This window comes from Sinocyclocheilus anshuiensis, unplaced genomic scaffold (assembly GCF_001515605.1).
Source record: "Sinocyclocheilus anshuiensis isolate Anshui unplaced genomic scaffold, SAMN03320099.WGS_v1.1 scaffold939, whole genome shotgun sequence".
Lineage (NCBI taxonomy): Eukaryota > Metazoa > Chordata > Actinopteri > Cypriniformes > Cyprinidae > Sinocyclocheilus > Sinocyclocheilus anshuiensis.
The window spans coordinates 1,128,239-1,150,830 of NW_015544227.1; the positions used below are offsets into that span (position 1 = coordinate 1,128,239).

Here is a 22,592-nt window from a genome sequence, read left to right on the forward strand (position 1 = left end):
ATTTGAATAAATGTGATTAAACATGCTCGTGCTTGTATGGAAGCACAAGGCAAGGCATAGGAGTGAATTTCCATCATCATTTGTTGCATTCTAGACCCTAAGATGTGAAAGGCCCTCTGTTAGAGCAGAGGACACCCTAAGGAAAGAAAAACCACAAATTATATTCTGTTAATAGTTGTTTTTACTAAACTGTATTTAAGTTAAATTAGAACAAATGTGGGTTTTGGTTTGAGTCTTATGCTTCACAGATGTGGCTCCTCAGAAAAACCTTGTAATCTTGCACGTGTCTCTTCAGAAGAGATCTCAACAATGTCTTAAACTGTGCTCAGATTTGCCAAGAAATATCCTCCTTTTAATTTCCCAGAGACCATATATGACACAGTTTGAAGTCCTATCATAAAGAAGACTTACTGGATGCTTCAGATGGGGGATTTGGCCATGACAATTTCCTTTCCCTTTTAAAAACAAACCAAAATATCTGACATCACAATTCAGCACATTTGATGGAAATAGGAACATTAGTGTTATTTTGGAATTCATAATTAGTATTTGATTGATTTACAATGGTTTCTTGTAAATACATATCTCAAGAAATGTTTTGTGAGTTTACAATGACATTGATTTCTTCCTCTATGATTGAATGCATGTAGTAATTTTGGAAAATATGCAACAGGTAAATAGGGTGAAAACAAAATGACAATATTATTATGACATAATCCAGCTATTTATTTATTTTTTGTTTGTTTGTTTTCCCTTAAACATCATTAAAAATAATGCATACGGTCATAACCACATTTTGGTCCTGTTTACACAAATTCATAAATTTGACTAATTTACTTTACAAAACTAATTTAATATCTGTCAAAAAAAAATCATATGGGAATGGAAAAAAACATAATTAATGGCTAAAGTGTCTTTTCCTAATAACAGGGAATATTATTTAAAATATGAATCAAGTACTTATATATATATATATATATATATATATATATATATATATAATATGAGTGTTATTAAAATAAATCAAGTACTTATATATATATATATATATATATATATATATATATATATAATATCAGAGTTATTAAAGTACAAATACATGGTAAAAATAAAAATGAATATAAAAATATAATATATAGGCTATAATAATAAAAGAAAATGCATAAGTTATTAAATAACTTTTAATTGAATAGTCATAATTAATTAAATATCTATCTATCTATCTATCTATCTATCTATCTATCTATCTATCTATCTATCTAATCTATCTATCTATCATCTATCCATCATTAGCCTACAGACATGTGCGTACGGACTTCATTTCCCAGTGCGCATCGCGTCGTGCGATGTTTCCCACAGCTGACATACAGTGAGCAGAGACTCACAGCAGAACGCGCAGCTCGCACGACGCGCTTCCACAGCGCACTTGGATTTGGGAGTACCTCAAACCACATCTCCCTTGTGGATCCCAGTATAGACCGCATCTATTGTCCGTTCGGACAGTCTGATGGCATGCGTCTGTAGTAGTGCATGTGGATTGTATTATTATTTGTAGTTGCACTAATCTCTCCATCCACGGCGTGCCCGATGCAGTGGGATGGACGGTGTTAGAGTGGGGCTGATGATGGTGGAGGAGAGTGATGAACAGAGGGACGGCAGCGGCAGCGACAGCGGCGGTGGCGCAGCGATGGCCGCGCTACACCAGTGTGAACTGATCCAGAACATGATCGACATCTCCATCTCCAGTTTACAAGGGCTCCGGACCAAATGCGCGGCGTCCAACGATCTCACGCAGCAGGAGATCCGCACTTTAGAGGTAAAAGCGACGAGAGGGGCCGAAGTGCAGCGTCATGAAATAACGGATCCGCTCTCGCACGCGCGCTTTATCCGTTTCTTCCTATTTTTGCACTGCAGCTGTTTATTGTGGTGCATTATAGAGGCGCACAGGACTGGGAATGAACCCCTTCCTATTGCAATTTACCATATTATCCCTAACAATTGAAGTATTACCATGTTTGCACAGTGTACCGTGGTAATACAATTTGGACAGTACTGTGATGCTGTATCTTTAGAAACGCACAGGGATTGAACATCTCTCCCAAAAATGTGCAATGGTATTATCAGGGTTTTCTGAAGAATTTCGTTCGGGGGTCTCTATTAAATAGCAAAAAAATTACTATGGTATTACCATGACAGGGTAGCAGAGCAATACCGTAGTCATTTCTGGAGTAGGCTAAGATGTAAATATGACAGTGCATGCATATGGTAATCATATAGCATCACAATATCAATGTACCATGGTAAGAATGGTACAGCCACAGTACTTTCTTCATAAATGAGCATAAGAAGCTTTCAGAATTTTTTATTTATGTCAGTTGTGGCATATTAGTGTTTCTAGAGTTTTACTGTATGTTATTTTGGAAACACTTTGGTAATTTTGGCAAGTTTATTACTGTATGTCAATACAATCGCAAAACATCTCACATAAAACACCACACCACAGTGCATTTTTGTAAGGGAAAACATTGAGCATTGGCTTATGCATGGAGTTTACAGCACACTAACCCAGTGGGGGGTTTATTTGACCTGGTTCTGTTGACTAAGTGAAATTTTCTTGGCGGTGAGATGCTGCGTAAAGCACAGCATCCCTGCAGCATCTCCGGACCAGAACCAGTCCTGATATTTTGACAGTAAAGGCCTTCACTGGATCGCCATCCGGTCTGTGTGATATTTTGCCGATAGCATCTCACCTTGACTTCCACAACATTGGCGGTTAGATGTATTGATGTGTGCTCCACCTGGAAAGTGCCCCATTGCTTCACCGGTAGGTGTAATTAATGAGGAATCAATACAGCCATGGGTGGATGGTGTGCAAACAGCCCCGGAGGACCTGTAGTTTGAGTATTGGGTGAAGATGTGACCTCATGCACCAGAATGATTGTTTTGGAGATTTGAGATGTTTGTGGAGATCCTCCTTTTGTGGAGTGTTGCGGATTGCCTGATCTAAAAGGAAATTAGTCCTGATATGGAGTTAAAGGCCCACGAAGATTAGTTATATTTACATGACACTATGAAATGAATATTTTTTTCTTGTTATGATTGGCCACATGGTTTTTGCGAGCATATAAAATTAAAAATGATTTTGTCTAAATAAATGTTTTTGAGTTGTGAGTTGAGTCATCACAACATTATAATGTACACTGTAAAATATGATTTTTCAAATATTATTGGAGTGTGTTTAACAAGGAAAATACCATTTCAGTCATTCTACTTAAAAATGTCTTGTTTATTCATTGTTACTTGCTGAAATTTACTTGCAATTTCTGAGTGGAAATTGTTTCTACACCAGTTTTCAAGTGTATGAAAAATAGGTATTATTTTTGAGACTTGCATAAGATTGCATTTAATAGTGTTTTTAAATCCTTTGTGTTTTTAAAGATGAGCATTAGATGGCTGTGAAGGTCATTTAAATGAGGAGAAATGCACAATTAAATAATCAATATGATACTGATAAACAAAAAAAATCTAATATTGGTTGATAAATGATATGGTATTCTGTACATCCTAAAAATCTAATATCAGTCGATAACCGATATGGTACAGATATGTATCGTATTTTTAAGTAGGCAGTTTTTTTTTTGTGAAAGGTAATAAAATTCTAGAGCAATTTAATGAAAGAACAGCAAATCCTGCTCTAGCAGAGGAAGGCCGCGAGGGTTTAGGGTGCGATTTGGGACAGGGCCCAGATCAGGCACTACTGGGCCTTAAAGTCTGCAGGAAATGGTGGAGTCACTGCCGGGGAGCGCTTGCACAGCCTGCTTCCTCTTTATTGTAGCACTTTCTGACTGCGTCTCCTTCTCTTAGAGCATTTCATGCATTGTATCTCGATTAGTTGCAATAAATTAAAGGTGGTCAATCACATCTTTCAAGTAAGCAGCCCTGGTTTCTCAAAGGCTTTGAGAAGATCCTAGTTCTTTGTGCCCTCAGCAGCCAGCATTACCAAACTTCGGCCCAAACTTCAGCTGTATAACAGGCCCTGGATGCTTGTTAATTCCTGTACAGAACAACAGATCTGAAGTGGTCACATTCAAACTCTCACCACTTCCCGTACACTTCAGCGCAATCAAGAGACGCTTGAAATCGCATTCGATTCTCACTGAAAGCTCTTTATGGCATCACTTCATGTCTTTTTTTTAACAGCTCGCCACTCTGGCCAGGAGATAATTATTCTCGTCTCTCCTGCTGAAGTACTGCGTGGTTCTGTTTGACCGAATGTTCTCACTCTATCTGCCGTCTTGCTGATCTGCATTTTTTTCCAATCTGTGTTTTGCATCGATTTTTGGATCGCTGGTTTACGCAAAGTAGGACGTGTTTCTGGATAAACGTTGTTGATACTGGAACAACGTTGCTATCATCCAGTCAGATTTTAGGGTTAGAGTCAGCATGCAACAGTGTTTGCAACCACTTTTTATTTCTAGGAGACATATATCCACATTAAACAGGATATGGAGAACATGTGGGATAGGATTTGATATTATCCATGGGGAACCAGTGTTGTTATTGTGAACTAAAACTATTACAAAATTGTTTTAAATAACCTTAAAGAAATGTAAAATGTTGCCTTGGTAACTTAATGAAAAAAGATTTTGTAATTTTAATACTACAGCTTAAACTAAACCAAAATAAAAATAAAGTTAAAAAGTGATACATTAAAATAAATTAAATAAAATGGAAAAATAAAAGCTAATTCAGAATATTAATAAATACTATAAGAGAATATTAATAATACTGAAATAACGCTGTTGGGAACTGATTGGATTGTGAGTATGGATTCACAGATACATTGAACATTTTTTCACATTATGCCTGATAACCGATAAATGGCTGATTAACCTTTTATATTGTTTTGTCTAAATAAATGAAAAATTAAACTCTAAAAGATAAAATAAATAAATCTTAAATGCCACAAGTGAATTGAGCCATCACAGCATTATAATGTACAAATTGGATATTAATTTTGAGACTGGCTAAAGATTATTTGTGTTTTAAGTGAGCAATTTTATTTTTATATTTTCAGATTTAATTTTAAGGTAATTTTTTATTTTTTTTATTTTGTTATGTGCCTTTGTTACATTTTATTATTATTATTACTATTATTTAGGTTTAATTTATTTTTATTTCAGTTTTAGTTTTAATTTAGTTTTAATTTATTTCCAGTGAGTAATTTTAGTGCTTTTTTTTGTATTTTAATTTTAAAGTTTTTAATTTAATTTTTATATCTTATTTTATTTCTGCCTTTTCTTAATTGACCAAAATGTTTATAATAGTATTCATTTCAGTTTTAATTTTAGTTAACCGTAATAACCTGCTAGGTTGATAGTAATTGTGTTCTGGACATGGATCTAGAAACATGTCAATTTTGCTATATCAATTGAAATCATCTTTACTGATCAAATCAAACCAAATCAGCTTGCACCCTATGCCTTTCCTCAAGACTTGGGAATGCTAGTCCTGCACCAGTTGTTTCCCCAGCTGCTGTGGGATTGCATTTGTCCTCCAGAGTGAGATTGGTGTGTCTCCTCACATCTTTTCATTGTGCAGATTTTGATGAACTGTGATGTTTGATTCCGACAGCATGAGATGCAGTCTCAGGAACGCTGTGACCTACTTCTATGCAGAGATCTTCAATCTCTCTATGGATAAACGGGTTTGTTGATGGTAAAAAAGAAGAAGCTAGCTTGACTCCAGAGGGTGCCTGTTCTGCAAGCGGTCAGCTGTTGAAGCCCTCATCAGTCTGGTCTCCCCCCCGCAGTGATGTTTGAGAGAGTTTTGCAGTGCATTCGTGTCTTATGCTGTCGTGGCTGTGGCTATGGCTATATTTAGATGTCTTCCTCCCTACACGTTTTCAGGGTTGGTTGTTAAATAAGAAAATAATGACGTGAAGAGCATGAGGGTGGGGAGGGGAGAGGGAGAGTGCCAGCCAATCAGCTTGCGTCTGTTTGAGGGCTCCCAATAGACTGGGAATGGGGGGGGGTGGCGACAGATTCAGCCAAGCAGAGCAGGTAAGAGATGTTCCATCACTACTCGTGGCTGTCTCAGCGCTGAGCTCTTCCCCAGATATTCTCCAGCGCATCTGAGCTGCGTCACTAGGGCCTGATGAGGAGCTGTCATCATGGCAGCAAGCATGTAATATGATGCGGATTGTTCAGTCAAATAATGCTCTTTGATGGCAAGATTGTCAGGTCTTCACTATTTTTGGTATTTATAAACCATATGCTTACTAAGGAACATTTTCAAACTGCCATCCTCATTTCCTCTAGGTTTGGAGGGTCAGAGGTGAAGATCTGACCTCCTGCATCAGTGTCTGTTGGACAGGTCAAGACAGATCAGTCCAGAGCCATGAACTCTAGTCCTCGGTTACATTATTCCCACAAGGGTTTTTGTTTTAGTGCACACGCGGTTCAGCTTAAAGTGTATGCCAACAAGTGTTTGATACAATCTTTAATGTTGAATGGGTGCTGCAGGGTGTTATGTAGTTTGTTAGACTTTGATAGAAATGGCCAAGAACAGTCAAATAAAAAAAATATATATAATATTTACATAATATATTTTATACGTTAGATAAAATATTTTAATACATTTGTATTATTTTTAGGTATATTATTAGACATTATTATATAAGATATAGTGTCATAATTTAATGTGCTCACAATTGTTATTCATATTAATTGAAAGTTTAGAACATTGCTTAATCTATGTATATCTACTTAAATCCAGTGTACATATACTAAGTATTTTTTCCAACATCCAATAAATCTCCATTTTCTGTTTATTTGTAAAAAAAAAAACTGAAACTGTGTCATTAATAACCAAGTCAAGTACTCAAACTTGTTCTCTTTGAGCTGCTGGGAATGGGTGATAATGTCCGTTTATGTTTATTTCTTCTATAATGAATCACTAGTACATGCTCAATAATACTCCTGTATCTTATGAGATTACCGTGCCGGCAGTGTCAGCATATACACAGACACACGACCCACATGTGACATGACACCTTGTGTAAAGGTCTGTGAAGCAGTGCTGGGATTAGCTGCAGGCTTTTGTAAATCTCTCGTGTGTCTAGTGTTGGGGATTGTCTGAGGTCGGCATTAACCTCCTGTGTATCCTGCAGGAAGTTGAGGTCTGTGGGCAACTCGTAAATAGGGATTGGCGTTAAGCACATTACACCAGGGTGACAGGTGAAATTGCATAGAGACATGTGGATGAGGTGGATGAGGCAGTTACCTCACAGCTTGTACCTGTGGCCATATTGTTGGGACGCTTTTCTGCAGATCTGTCTGGGGTCTTTGAGCAGCTGGGCGTGTTCCTGCCCTTTGGCTGTCAATCACACCTGCTGATCTCACTGAGCCGTTGTCATGGCAGCCTTGTCCCTGTGTTTACCCTCATCTGCAGTCGGGCAGGTGTGACGCCCCCCACACACAAATACCACCAGTGTTGATTACCATAACATTCAGATCATTCAGTTATAGATTGTGGTTTATTTTAAATGTGTAATGACATTATGCAGTGATTTGGAGGTGCTTTTGTCTCGATGCACGTGTGTTTGGCTCCATTTTAGTTTGTTCCTAATGTTGTGTTGCTGTCTGAGAACAGGTTGCCCCAGATATTCCTCAGTAAGATTAAAAACCTCATCTTTTTAGCAACTACCCTATAATAAAAACAATCATGGTATAGATGCTATTACCATGGTACTTCGATATACCAGTGTATAAATTATTACTGTTATTCATTTATATTATTTAATAATATATTCCAATTGTACCAAGGTATTTAAAAAAAACAGATCGTTACTATATTGGAAATTAATCACAAATAATATCTATTTAATACCTCAATTGTTGCTTCTAGACAGCACTGAGAAGGTAAATGGACACATTTGCTCAAGTCTCCTACTTCTCAGATTTTGTTCTTAGCAATTTTTGTGCTTCAATTTAAAAGTTAGTTGCCAAGGCAACATTGTTTTTTATTTCAGTTAAAATGTTTAGTTTTAGTTTCAGTTAGCGACCCTGCTAGGTTGATAGTAATTGTGTTCCATTCTTCTGAACAACCTGTTCTGAGAGAAATACCTCTATAATCTAACCTATATCTGTAATCTCCTCTAGAGTATCAAAAGATTCTCAACAATACATATTTATTTTTAAAAATGTATATAAATTAAAATGTAATGTTATTAATATAAATTAGAAATAATATTTTCCCATTTGTGGGGATTTTTTTCTCAATATTTCTACAAAGAAATTGCAGTATTTCTGAGAATATATTTGATTATCCAAGACAAAGTTGATAGTTAAATATAAATAGGCTATAGAAGAAGATGTTTTGAAAAACATCACAAAACAAGATATTTTATAGAACAGTTTTTGTCCATACAATTAAAATCAATGGGGTCCAGAACAACACTGTTTGGACAAAAACTTCTTATCTTGTTTTGTGTTCCTTTGAAGAAAATCATAGAGGCTGGAAATGACATGAGAGTGAGTAAATGATGACAGAACTTAAATTTTTAGGAGAACTTCACGTCTCGTCTACGACAAGCAACTTCTGAGCAATACATGTCCAAAAATGTTTTGTCACTGTAGGAACATTTTTAGCTTCAATAAGGTAAAAATATTATCATGTTATTTGTGATGATACAACAAAATCAGAACAAAATTGCTGAGAATGTTGTGAACGCAGATCTGTAGATTATGACTAGATGACTGTTCCATGCTGTGTAGTTTTCACCATGTTTTTCTGTCTGTGGGAAAATACCAATCTGAAAAAAAAAAACGTTACTGACGACCCAGGAGTGTAGTTGCTAGGAAACCTGACGTCACACTTTCACCAGTGTATTGTTATCAGTGATTAGTGTGTATGTCTGGGTCATGCATGCATGTGTTATGAATATGAGAAATTAAACTGATGAGACTAAAATACAGAGAGATTTTAGACAAAGACATATCCAATGAGTTCTATAATACCTGGAGAAAGCTACAGTAACTGTTAGCATTCCTATTTATCTCAATGGCAGTTGCAACTTTATTGCAATACTCAACTTGAAATCTGCTTTCAGAAATAACACAACCCACATAAATGAAGTGTTTCGCTTTGTTAGAATCTCCTGTGTTAAGATGAGAGGAGTTGAGATGGTGGGCTTTGTTGTTTGGTCTGAGAAAAATAGAAGAATCATCCTGTTCATCTCCGTCTAGCTTTTGGCCAAGCCCCAAAATCAGTATTCACAGAGACGAACCAACAAAAGAACATGAAAGTGGGTGTTTCGCTGCTTTCCTTAGAGCTGTGAGACTAGAAAACCAGGAAGCATGCCAGTGCTGTGGCCGTTATGGTGGACACCACGATTAGTTCCAGAATCGTGACGTTCTTATGAGCACATGTTCAGAAAATAGTCATGGACTTCTCTTATTGTGTACCCTGATTACCTTTTTAACATTTTAAAGATACTAGACATAGTTTATTTACCACAGGTAACTGCTGGGCAAACAGAGTCATAGCAGCTTAAGGTGGTCAAGCGGTTTTATAGGATGTGGTAGTTGTGTTGTTGCTGTTCCAGGGTTATTTACCAGTTCTAACCAGCTTGACCAAGGTGGCCAACTAGAGACCACGTCAAAACCACCAGAAGCTGGTTTGACCTAGATATTCTAGAAGGTAAAACAATTGATGGCTCTTCATCGCCATGGTTAGATTAGTATAACTATGATTTCAGTTAAACAATCTAAGGAAAATAGAGGCTAAGAATAATAAAGAAAGTTTAAATGAGTCCCTTATGCTCTGCATTTATTTGATAAAAAATGTAGTAAAAGAGTTGTGTAAAACAGTATTGTGAAATATTACAATTTAAAATAACTATTCCATTTTAATGATTATATTATATATGTGATATTTGATGAATAGAAAGTTCAAAAGAGCAGCATTTATTTGAAATAGAAATATTAGTATTATAAATGTAATATTATTGAAATAGTAATATTATAAATGTCTTTACTGTGACTTTAGAATGGAATGCATCCTTGCAGAATAAAAGCATAATGTTTCCCTAATATTAGCGTACAAGAATCTGCACTAAAATGCCAGTTGCTTATGTTACTGTAGGAAGAAAAGAGAAGTGGCTTAGTACTAGTTGCAAGTACCAGTAGGCCCAATAGCTAGATTCAGAAACTGTACAGCACCTTGATAATGGCTATAAAATAGAGCTCTTTAGCTTATTGAAATGGTTCAGGTTCGTTCTGTGTGTGGTATGTGAGCATCGGATGAGACCTTGTGCTGTTAAACAGTTGTGAGGCGTTTTTATTAATGCTGAAATCTGAGCGCTGTTAAACCTCAAGCACTTGACACAAATTTTCATATTGACTGCAATGGATAAAAGCTTTTGAATGGCAGTCGAGCTTTATTGAGTGGAGTGCTCACTGTCCTCTGTGTAATTAGCATTCAGCTGTTAGCAACGGAGCTTTAATTGCTTGTTTATCGCCTCTGAACTCCCACAAGGTGCTTTTGGTTCCCTGTCCTCCTACGGGTGTGACCCCTGACCCTGGCTGGTGTTTGTTCTGCCGTCTGCTACGAGATGCTCGCCTGCAGTGCGTGGATCCTTTGTTGGCTTCTGCTGCGACAGTGTACTCAAGGTCTTTTTCTTTTTCACTGAAATATGTGTGTGCGAGTGTGTGTAGAAAAGAGAGAGCGTTTGTAAGCTGATGGCTCTTGAGAGGTTGTCATTGAAGCTCTGATTCACCTGTTGCTGTGTTGGTTTCTCTCAGGGATGTGTGTGCGGGTACGTAATGGAGATAAAGACTGAGAACTTTCAGCCAGAAATTCCCCAGTGCAAAGATCTGATCATTGCATTAACCCAAAGGCCTTTAAACAGAGTACAAATTAGGTGTAGTTTGAGTATGTAAGGATCAGTTTGAGAATGTTGAGATCATTTGGAATAACGGGTAACGATTTGAAAATTGTATGTATCATTTTGAAAATATGAGGGACTTATAAAAGTAGGGATCTGTTTGAATATGTATGGATCATTATGAGTTGTGTGGATTTACATTTGAGTAAAATTACAGGGTGAATTTGAGTATGTAAGAATCAGTTTGGATATTAATTATTTTGGAATTGGTTAAATGTGTGAGTTTTTGGGATCAGTTTGATTGTGTGGGGAACATTTTAAGTATATATGGATCAGTTTGAGTATATAGTGATTAGACTGTGTATGCAAGGGATTAGTATATGGGCATCATATTAAGTATATAATGATTAGTTTGAGTATTTAGTGATCAGTCTGAGTATGCAGAGATCAGTTTAAGTATTTAGGCATCATTTTAAGTATATAATGATTAGTTTGAGTATTTAGTGATCAGTCTGAGTATGCAGAGATCAGTTTAAGTATTTAGGCATAATTTTAAGTATATAATGATTAGTTTGAGTATTTAGTGATCAGTCTGAGTATGCAGAGATCAGTTTAAGTATTTAGGCATAATTTTAAGTATATAATGATTAGTTTGAGTATTTAGTGATCAGTCTGAGTATGCAGAGATCAGTTTAAGTATTTAGGCATAATTTTAAGTATATAATGATTAGTTTGAGTATTTAGTGATCAGTCTGAGTATGCAGAGATCAGTTTAAGTATTTAGGCATAATTTTAAGTATATAATGATTAGTTTGAGTATTTAGTGATCAGTCTGAGTATACAGGGATCAGTTCAAGTATGTGGGCATGATTTTAAGTATATACAGGTCAGTCTGAGTATGCAGAGATCAGTTTAAGTATGTAGGCATCATTTTAAGTATATAAGGAACAGTTTGGGTATATAGTGATCAGTCTGAGTATGCAAGGGATCAGTTTAAGTATATAGTCATCATTTTAAGTAGGGCTGCACAATTAATCAAATTTCTAATCGCAATTACAATTACGGATGCCACAATTACATAATCGTTCAAAGCGGCAATTAATCGTTCAAAGTCCACTTATGTTTTTCTTAGTGCTTGTGTTTTTTTGGGGTTATGAGTGGTTATAAACGAATGAATGAAACGCATTTGTCCGTGTTTCACTCCGTCTCGAACCGCGCTCGCGGAAAGCGCTTGACAAACAGTGTCTCTTCCGCGGCTCAGTACGCTTTTTCAACTAGATTTTTAGTGTCGAGCAAGACTGTACGACGTTCACATTACATGATTTGACTGATTTTTATGTAGAAAGGGTGTCAGCTCACCACATTAAAATCAATGATCATTCATGTTTTCATAACCGCTGGCCAAATTCAAAAATGAAACTAAAATTAATTCATCTTTGAGAGCAAGGGGGCCCCCTGGTGTTTCGGGGGCCCTACGCAGCTTGCGTATTTTGCGTATAGGGAGAATCGGCTCTGCATGCAGTTGCTTCAAACTATGGTATAAACATCATTCAATGTAAATTGTGATAATCGTAATTAATAATCGCAATTACAATTTCAAGGGAATAATGGACAATTATGATTTTTGTCTAATCGTGCAGCCCTAATTTTAAGTATAATAATTGGTTTGAGTATTTAGTCTAAGTATGCAGGGATCAATTTAAGTGTGTGGGCATCATTTAAATTATATAATGATTGTTTTTTGTATTGAGTGATCAGTCTGAGTATACAGGGATCAGTTCAAGTATGTGGGCATGATTTTAAGTATATAATGATTAGTTTGAGTATTTAGTGATCAGTCTGAGTATACAGGGATCAGTTCAAGTATGTGGGCATGATTTTAAGTATATAATGATTAGTTTGAGTATTTAGTGATCAGTCTGAGTATACAGGGATCAGTTCAAGTATGTGGGCATGATTTTAAGTATATAATGATTAGTTTGAGTATTTAGTGATCAGTCTGAGTATACAGGGATCAGTTCAAGTATGTGGGCATGATTTTAAGTATATAATGATTAGTTTGAGTATTTAGTGATCAGTCTGAGTATACAGGGATCAGTTCAAGTATGTGGGCATGATTTTAAGTATATAATGATTAGTTTGAGTATTTAGTGATCAGTCTGAGTATACAGGGATCAGTTCAAGTATGTGGGCATGATTTTAAGTATATACAGATCAGTCTGAGTATGCAGAGATCAGTTTAAGTGTGTAGGCATTATTTTAAGTATATAAGGAACAGTTTGGGTATATAGTGATCAGTCTGAGTATGCAAGGGATCAGTTTAAGTATGTAGGCATCATTTTAAGTAGGGCTGCACAATTAATAAAATTTCTAATCGCAATTACAATTACGGATGCCACATTGAGTATTGAGTGATCAGTTTGAGCATGCAGGGATCATTTTAAGTATGTGGGCATGATTTTAAATAAAGATCAGTTTGACTAAGTTTGAGTTTATTGTGATTAGTGAGTGCGAGAATTAAGTTTGAGTTTAAGTAGTACGCAGGGATCAGTATTCAGTATGTATAAAAAAATGACTTTTGGCATTTGTGGATCATTTCGCATATAAAATGTATGTCAGATTAAATGTATAAAAATCAATTGGAATATGATTGTGGCATCAGTTTGAAAATACACAGGTCAGTTTGAACATGCATGTAAGTATATACACATCAGTTTGATTATGCAGGGATGAGTTTATATATTCTGTGTGTATATGTTGGTGGGCCTGGTAATGATGATAGAGGGATGAAATGTGTCTGGCCGCTGCTGTTTAACGCATGTATAAGCGTGCTGTTCTCATTAAAGCAGTGATTGCAGGCGGGAGCAGTGGGATGCGGGGGCTGCGGAGGAGGAAGTGTGAAAGGATGACTCGTTTTATGGCCGTCGGCCTCATGGTAATGGGCCTCTGTGCGTCAGTGAGCTGCTGACCTGAACTGTCACAGCAGGTGAGCCCTCCTCTCACCCTACCCCCTCGTTCTCTCTCTCTCTATCCCACTATTTTCCCCCCTTCTCTTCTTTCTGTCACACTGCGTAATCAGCGTTTCTGTTCTGCTGAGGTGTCCGTGCGGCCCATCCAGGAAGCTGGTTATAGGGAGAACGAGGGAATAGGTGTGGTTTTTTGAGTGTATCGGTGAATTTGAGGTGGGTCAGCATTCTGCACCGAGCTGGAAAATTCCTCCTGCGTAAGCCAGCAAGCTTTGTTTGTGAAAGATTTGGGAGTGTGTTTATTATCCAGAACAGGCCAGAATGGGGAAAAATCCTGCAGCCCTGTGCAGCTGGAAGCAGACGGCGACGGCCATGCTCGACTAGAAGGACTGCCGTCTTAGCCTCCGTGTGAACTCTGCGTCTCGTGGAGCTGTGATGTCAGAATGCTCCCACCGTCAGCGCAGTGTTCCGATGACACTCGGTTGCCATGTCAGCAGTGCAGTCACCCCCATGAGGAGGGCTGCAGCTCCCTTCCATATAATAACAGTTATTTATAGCTGACAGCCCTGTTTGCTGAAGGGGAGCACAAAAAAGAGAGAAGGAGAGAAAATCCAGTCAGATTTCAAACTGCGTGTGCTCTGATGCCGTGTTATTTATCAGACCTGCAGGTGCTGTGATTTAATGGCGACTGATGCTGAAATCTGGCTGATGAGAGACACTGCATAATGCAAAGCTTTGGATCGGTGCTGATTTTGACGGATTTGTGACTTTGATTAAATTATATTCCAGAATGACACTGCCATCCTGAAAGAAAATGCATTGTTTTTTATTTTATTTTTTGCACTATACAAATAATGTGTTTTATATATATATATATTAGGGCTGCACGATAAATCGCATGCGATATTTAATGCGCTTACCGGTATAATTTTGAAAAATACCGTGATATAAATTTTTGGTCATACCGCCCTGCACTATTGTATATGCATGTATGTATTCACATTATTTTTTGGCACAATATAAAATATATACAATAAAACACACACACACATATCCAAGAAAATACAGTTGCAATACAGTGCAGGAAAAGGCGAAAAAACTCTTAATTTTCACAAAATTATAGAAAAAGCCAGATTAAAATATGTACATAAAATGTATATGACTACATCAAACTAATACAAACAGTGTATCATAACAAAATGTATGCATACATACATATGTATGTGCTCGTGTGACTGCATACATATATCCATAAAATGAAAATACACAAGTATGTATGTAAGCTTATATACTGTATAAGTGTCTATGGAGATACACTAGAAACAAACACTAAAGTTCATGAATGAACAATAATACATGAGGAAAACCGGTTACAAAGCAACAATAAAATGGTCTTTCAATAACATGGTATAGAAGAACTTTTTTGCCAGATGGACTAAGCCATTTCCTAATTTGTTCCTAATCTTATCGAGTATTGACCTCTACAATTCTTTGAGATTTCACACCCACGTCATTGGGGCCTGCAATTAAATCTAAGTTGAACTGAGTCTATGTGCATATCTTGGTGTCCTTTGTGACGTCCGTCATGTTCATGTAACAGTTTTCTGTCTTCAGAAATCTGAGCTGTATGTGAAATTGTCCTTTCCCCACAGCGGCAAAAAAGGCCTCTTACAGACCCCGCCCCCCCGACAGCCCCTCCCTCATTTGCTTTGTGCTCTGCTGCCCCCTGCAGGTCAAGCTCATGAAGTACATCTGTAAACAGCTGCAGTGTAAGCAGAAGGTGCCAGACACAGAAAGGCCGCCAGCCCTGAACAGCTACCCACGGCTGGAGGACTGGTTACGCACCATCAACGTCAGACCTGAGCTCATAGAGGTAATGTTTGTGTGTTTTTTGGATAGGAGGAAATAATTATGTATCTTTCCCGCTAAATTCATACTAGGTGGTTTTAATGCCTGTAAATATTCAATACTTTGATAATGTCATCTGTTTTTAGCACACAAAAATGCAATTTATCAATGTAGCAAGGTGACTCTCAGAAAGCCAATCAGTAGTCATATTTGTCTGTATAATATTTCACACCAAAATCAAATAATAAATTGAAAACATTTTAAGTAAAAAAGTAATAAATAATGATAAAAAGTAATATATTTGATATGTTTTCAACTAAATTCGTATCTGGTGTTTTTTGTGATTGTCATGTAAATATTCATTACTTTGATAATGTATATTATGTGTTTATATATTGGGATCGAACGTGTGTGTTGTTGATTACTAGAAAATCAAATTATGAATGTAACAACTTGATTCTCACAAGCCAATCAATGGTCATATTTGTCCGTATCATATTTCACACCAAAATAACGTTTTGTTTAAAAAACATTAATTATACATTTTGATATAAATTTTTTTAAATAAATAAATATATATATAATAATAATAATAATTATATAAAAATATACTAATATAAATAAAAATATAATAATAAATTAATAATTTTAATTAATACATTTCATTAAATTGAATTAATACATTCAATTAATAAATTAATCAAATTTGACTTATATTAATAAAATAAATGCTAGATTTTTCGTAAAGAATATTTATGTATAATATTATATTTTAAAATATAATAATATTTATTTGTATGTAATCTACAGATTTTTATTTGCCCAAATGTTAGGATTGTTTGGAAGGTTATGGCCTTGTTTTTATGTAAAGTTTATGTACATAAAACCAAGACAGTGCTGCCACTATCTTATATATTAAATATTACCACAAAAGATCATAACCAGGTGTCCAAATAAACAATGTCAGATCATCCTGTAGGAATGTGTGAGGCAGGACTCAAATCCTCTTAGAAATTCGCTTACAAAAACATAGTATTGAGTGTTCATTTGAGTGTGTGAGCGAGGATATGTTTTTGTGTGTGTTTTATGCTTTGTAGTTCAATATCCTTGAGTAAAGCTGAGGAATTAGAAAATCTGCTGTGTTTTGGCAGTTTGGCCATAGCCACATTCCCAGCAGACCCGAGATACACCAACTCTAATTACCCAACATGCTGAGTCAGCCTCTCTCTCTCTCTCTCTCTCTCTCTCTCTCTCTCTCTGTCTCTGACACTGTTCTACTCCTACATTACATAGCATCCATTCTCACGGACAGCCGTGGACTTTCCTCATTTTATTCCGCTCAGCTAGATTAGTTGCATATGTGTGGTATGATACTGTACAGGTATGTCACATACATGTCAACAGTTCAGATGCTGGAGAATTTTCCTGTTTTCACATCATACTAAATGAAATTAGAAACAAGAAGGTTCCTGGAATGTCTGCCAGTGCCCAATACAGCATCAATATCAGAATTGTGGCCTAGCAGTTAGCATACATGAGCCGTTAGCATGATTAAGACATTTAGCTGTAATGCATTCTGGCTTTTGTTTCATTATATAATTGCTTTTCTCACTCTCCTCCACATCATATCATGTGCTCTCTCCATCATGAATGGCATTAAACATGTTATAAAGCCCAAAAAACAAATCAGTTTGGGAGATTTACAACGTATTTACAGTATGACTGTGAGAGTAATTCTGGAATAATATGATATTAATATCAGTTCAATGTCACAAGCCACTCACTTCAAATCAATCACACCGGTTTGTAATTAGGGAATCAGATTAATTAGTCTAAGAGGTCATGTGTCCTGGGAATTTGAAGAGCTTTATTCATAAGAGAATGCACTGATTGGGGTGAGTGTGTCCTGTTGTATCTGACCCTAAATCACAGAAATAACCCTCTAACTAGGACATGTCGGCATCTTGCTGATGTCTTTAAGAGTGTTTCATTGTCATTCTCTCTCTGGCTCTCATCAGGCAGTGAACGTGAAGCTGTCATTGGATGCTCTGCTGCAGATGCCCGGCAGTCAGGTGAAGGAAACCATGCGACGGCTGGGCTCCAGTTCAGAGGACTGCACCAGGCTATGTGCTGCCCTCAGCTGTTTAAAGAGTGCCTCTGAGTCAGGTGGGTGCTCTTTCCGTGAGATTCACTCACTTGTTATCTCAGTACTAGATTTCTTCTGAATTGACTGTGATTTTATGACTTTCAGGGGAGTTTAAAGAGGACAGCGGTTGTTGGTTCTCCGAGCCCATGAGGCGGGACAGTGGCGGCTTGACTCCAGTGGACCAGATTCCATTACTAGGTGGTTCCCTGCGCCCCCACAGCCCTTCCCCTCTGGCCCGGCCCATGACCGCTCCCTCCACCCCCTCTACTCCCCTCACCACCTGCCCGTACCCCCGCTACATCCTGTCGCCCGGCGAGGCTCACATTTACCATGGTTATGCAGAGAGTCTGACCGACCCCAGCCCGTATTACACCTCCCGTCCCGTCAGACTCCACGGACACACCTCGACTCCACCCATAACCCCGCCCTCCCGGAGGAGACACCGCCTCAAGCCTCCCTGCACACCTCCTCCACCGTCCCGCAAAGTTCTGCACCTCCTCCCCAATATCACGATGACCCGCAGCAAGAGCCACGAGAGTCAGCTCGTGGACCAGATTCCGTTACTAGGAGGTTCCCTGCGCCCCCACAGCCCTTCCCCTCTGGCTCGGCCCATGAGCACACCCTCCACACCCCTCACCACCTGCCCGTACCCCCGCTACATCCTGTCATCCGGCGAAGCACACATTTACCACGGCTACGCAGAGAGTCTGACCGACCCCAGCCCGTATTACACCTCCCGTCCCGTCAGACTCCACGGACACACCTCGACTCCACCCATAACCCCGCCCTCCCGGAGGAGACACCGCCTCAAGCCTCCCTGCACACCTCCTCCACCGTCCCGCAAAGTTCTGCACCTCCTCCCCAATATCACGATGACCCGCAGCAAGAGCCACGAGAGTCAGCTCGGCCACCGCATCGAAGATACACCCACAAACAAGTAGGTCATGAGGAAGTGAAGCACAATCCTACTACAAGTAGGGGCATCATGAAGTACTTTGTAAAAGTACTTAACCCTATAAAGCCTTCTGTATGTGTATTATATTTGATATGCACATTTCTAAGGCCTATGATTTTTTCTAAAGGTCCAATAGATTTCCATTTCTAAAATGTCAGGCTTTATAGGGTTAAATCATTTGAATTATCAATAGAGTCATTGTCTGTGTTTTTCACAAGTCATGCCTGTTCCTATGCAGTGACTAATAGCAATCTGTGATGATGTCAAGACCACTAATGCCAACAATGTGACCACAGAATAACGACACTATTTTTGCCGGCTGTTTCATTACATTTTTGTTTGCCCAAGATGGGCTTTTCAACCGCTGATTCTGACATTTAGAGTCCAATATATTAGTCAAAAGTTTCAGACACACTTGACTAAAATGTGCCTTAAACCTTTTTATCTGACAGCTTAGGCCTTAAAAGTAATAATAATAATAAATAGTAATAAATAAATGATGCCTACATATGAATTCCTTTGTAATATAGTAATAATATAAATTGTACTAAATGATTGACTTGGACTACATAGTGATGTAAATCAGCCAGCAAGTGTTCAGCATACATGGAAACAACTATTTGTACACTATATATCATTATTATATTATATTATATTATATACATATGAATTCCTTTATTAACTTTTGTATTAATTAATTAATTTGAATATCATTAATTATTAATTGTACTAAATGGTTGAGTTGGTCTACATAGTGATGGAAATCATTAAACAAGTGCTCAGCATTCATTGAATATCTATTTATAAACTATTTCTATATATCATGTTATGTTATATTATATCATGTTATATTATATTATTTTATATTTATTTTTTTATATTATATTGTTCACTAATGTAAAGAGAGAGAATAAAATATAGTATTCTCAGTCTATTAGTAAATAATGTAAATAAGTTTAATGTTTTTAAATTTTTTTTATTTTAATGTAAATAAGTTTGATAATTCAATAAATGTTTAATTTACACATTATTTCCTCCAAATTGACAAAAATATTTTTTAAAACAGGAAACGTGCATGTCCATATTAGCCAGATATTAGCCAGATTATATTAGCCGAGTAATTGGCCTGATGAGTATATTGGTTGGTCACCACTCTTTGTGATCCCTATGAGGTTACCCTGACTATCTTGCATTGTTCTTAGGTGTGTGAAGAAAAACAAGCTGTTTCTGAATGTCCAGATTAATGGGAACGGTTGTGAGGACTCTCCATCGCGCTCACCCACTCTCTCCGCACGGACCCCTGGGGCAGCACCCGCCACGGCCCCGTACACTTTGCCAGGCACTCCCACACTACAGGAGGAGCACATCGGCCTGAGGAGTGAGTTCAACAGCACAATAAAACCGTTTCAAAAACATGCGCGATTCTTGACTGAGCAGATCTTTAGTTCAAATAGACCAGACTGCAGTGAAGTGCCTGCTGAATGCTGATCAGACTGAGGTCACAGTTCAACCTCTCAGAGTGAAGAGGAAGCTCTCACCTGCGCTCTACACACTCAACTACTCCTGCTATCACTGACGGTTTTCAGGGAGCGGAGTAAATGATTCACCAGCAGCACTTTGTAAAAGCACAGCTGTTTACTGAGAGTTTGCTACTGAGTCTAGACGAGTGTTTGTTGTGTTTTGGAGGTCCAGTATATCTGGCGGTTCTGTTATGTCTATAAGCGTGTTGTTTAGAGATACTTACTCAATCGAAGTCTCTCATTTAAACTGTCTCTGTCTGTTCTGTCTCTCTCTAGATAATGTTACCGTCCACCGCAGCTCACCTCAGGCTCTGCGGAGAGACATCGGTCTGGCTGTCACTCACAGGTAACTCCGCCTCCTAGGGTTTCCTTTACTGAGCAAAAAAGGTGGAAATGATTGTTGAATTCTGTTCCAGAGACATAAAGATGTTTTTTTTGTGTGCGTTTGTAGGTTTTCTACAAAGTCTTGGCTCTCCCAGACATGTCAAGTGTGCCAGAAAAACATGATCTTTGGGGTGAAATGCAAACACTGCAGGTGAGTAAAAATAAGTACTTAAAGGCATAGTTCACCCAAAAAAAAAAATAAAAGTCATAATTTTGTCACCCTCATGTTGTTCCAAACCCATGTGACTTACTTTCCCCTGTTGAAAATAATATAAGATATTTTGAATAACTGTTAATAACTGTTAACAATTTCAGGCCCCATTATTGATTTGTGAAAATTAATGGGAACTGAAACTGTTTAATTACCAACATTCTTCAAAAGATCTAAAACATTAAATATTCTTCTTTATTGTTCAGTGTCCAAGTCATATTTCACATTTCAAAAGGAAAAAAATAAACTTTATTTTGCATTAAAAATTAAACATTTTAAGGATGATTCAAATTTTTTTGTGTGTTGTGAAATTATTTTAATATCAATTTAAAAAGAAATGACTGAATTTCCATTATGGTAGTGCAACATTAACATTAAATATATCTTTATTTTATAAGCTTTTCAAGAACAAAAAAAAAAAAAAAATAATATATATATATAACCTGGAAATGTTCTTAACTGATTTGTGGGTTTTGAGTAATTCACCCAAGAAAACCACACTCATAAACTGCTATCGTCTTTGTGTCCTGACAGTAATCTGGGAATATCACACACTCATGTCTCATCTTTTCCTCTTGTAGGTTAAAGTGTCACAACAAATGCACTAAAGAAGCTCCATCCTGCAGAATCTCTTTCCTGCCCAGTAAGTTTCTCTTATCTGTTGCTCAGATATAATGACATCAATCATGACAGACGTTTTTCTAATAATTGTGTGTCTCTCAGTCACAAAGATTCGTAGGACTGAGTCTGTACCCTCAGACATCAACAACCCCGTGGACCGTCCTGCTGAAGCACCGCAGTTTGGGACGCTACCGAAGGCAATAACAAGGAAGGTACTGATTCCTGTGTGACAGAATGATATATTAGTATACATCTTGTCCTGTTTTTGTAGTATGCAATATATATATTTTCCATCTTATGCACATCACGTCATTTTTTTAATAGCATGCGATAGTCAGTAACCTCCACAGTGTGCAGTACACTAGTATTCCATACTGAACGTAGCCAGAGTCTTGATTAATTATTATTGTAATAGTGCATTAAAAGCAGTTCTGCAGCATCAACGTTGTTAATTTTCGGCAGGATCAACCGCCGGCGCTGAATCAGCTGGACTCTAGCAGTAATCCATCCTCAACCACTTCCTCTACGCCTTCCTCTCCCGCCCCCTTCCAGCAGAGCAACCCTCCAAGTGTAACCCCACCCCCAAACCCCTCCCCAAAGGGTCACCGTGACAACCGCTTCCACTTTCCAGGTAAGCGCCTGTAAACACTGACACTGCAATAAACTAACACATTAACAAATACTACCCCAATTAATACAAAACACACACATCTGCATTAATCCCAGGTAAAAAGAATGCTGATATTCAGGAGTCTTTATCTGCATGTAACACTCTAACTCAACATAAGGCATAATGGGACTTCGCCTCTAACCCTGTCTCTCTGTCTGCTTCCTGCCTGTCTTCCTCTCTTCCTGTCTTCCTTCAATGTGGCAAAGCTGCCTGTTATTTTCAGCACCGACAGCAGTTCATCTTCCCTGGTGAGTTAACAAACACAAAATCTGTAATGTTCTTCAGCCCTCATAATGACATCCAGGATTCAGTGGGACAAATGCAATAAACAGTTGCACTATCTGAGTGAATTATTCATTAAATGGTGATCAGATAAACACATT

At 37.6% G+C, this 22,592-nt stretch overlaps 1 protein-coding gene across 3 annotated transcripts in view; it reads left to right on the forward strand.

Moving 5' to 3' along the window:
- The window catches only part of ksr1a (kinase suppressor of ras 1a), a 30,390-nt gene that overhangs the window by 2,512 nt on the left and 5,286 nt on the right, over nt 1-22,592 (forward strand). For 2 of the 3 annotated variants that reach the window (XM_016498250.1, XM_016498249.1), the window contains exons 1-12: nt 1,377-1,816; nt 15,587-15,727; nt 17,721-17,868; nt 17,954-18,033; nt 18,403-18,785; nt 20,006-20,181; nt 20,600-20,669; nt 20,775-20,858; nt 21,500-21,561; nt 21,642-21,751; nt 22,002-22,170; nt 22,416-22,457. In XM_016498250.1, coding sequence (XP_016353736.1) covers nt 1,598-1,816; nt 15,587-15,727; nt 17,721-17,868; nt 17,954-18,033; nt 18,403-18,785; nt 20,006-20,181; nt 20,600-20,669; nt 20,775-20,858; nt 21,500-21,561; nt 21,642-21,751; nt 22,002-22,170; nt 22,416-22,457 — 1,684 coding nt within the window. In that variant the 5' untranslated portion in view covers nt 1,377-1,597. Of the gene's footprint in view, nt 1-1,376; nt 1,817-15,586; nt 15,728-17,720; nt 17,869-17,953; nt 18,034-18,402; nt 18,786-20,005; nt 20,182-20,599; nt 20,670-20,774; nt 20,859-21,499; nt 21,562-21,641; nt 21,752-22,001; nt 22,171-22,415; nt 22,458-22,592 lie in introns of those variants that run through there. The other variant, XM_016498251.1, reaches the window with a different exon arrangement.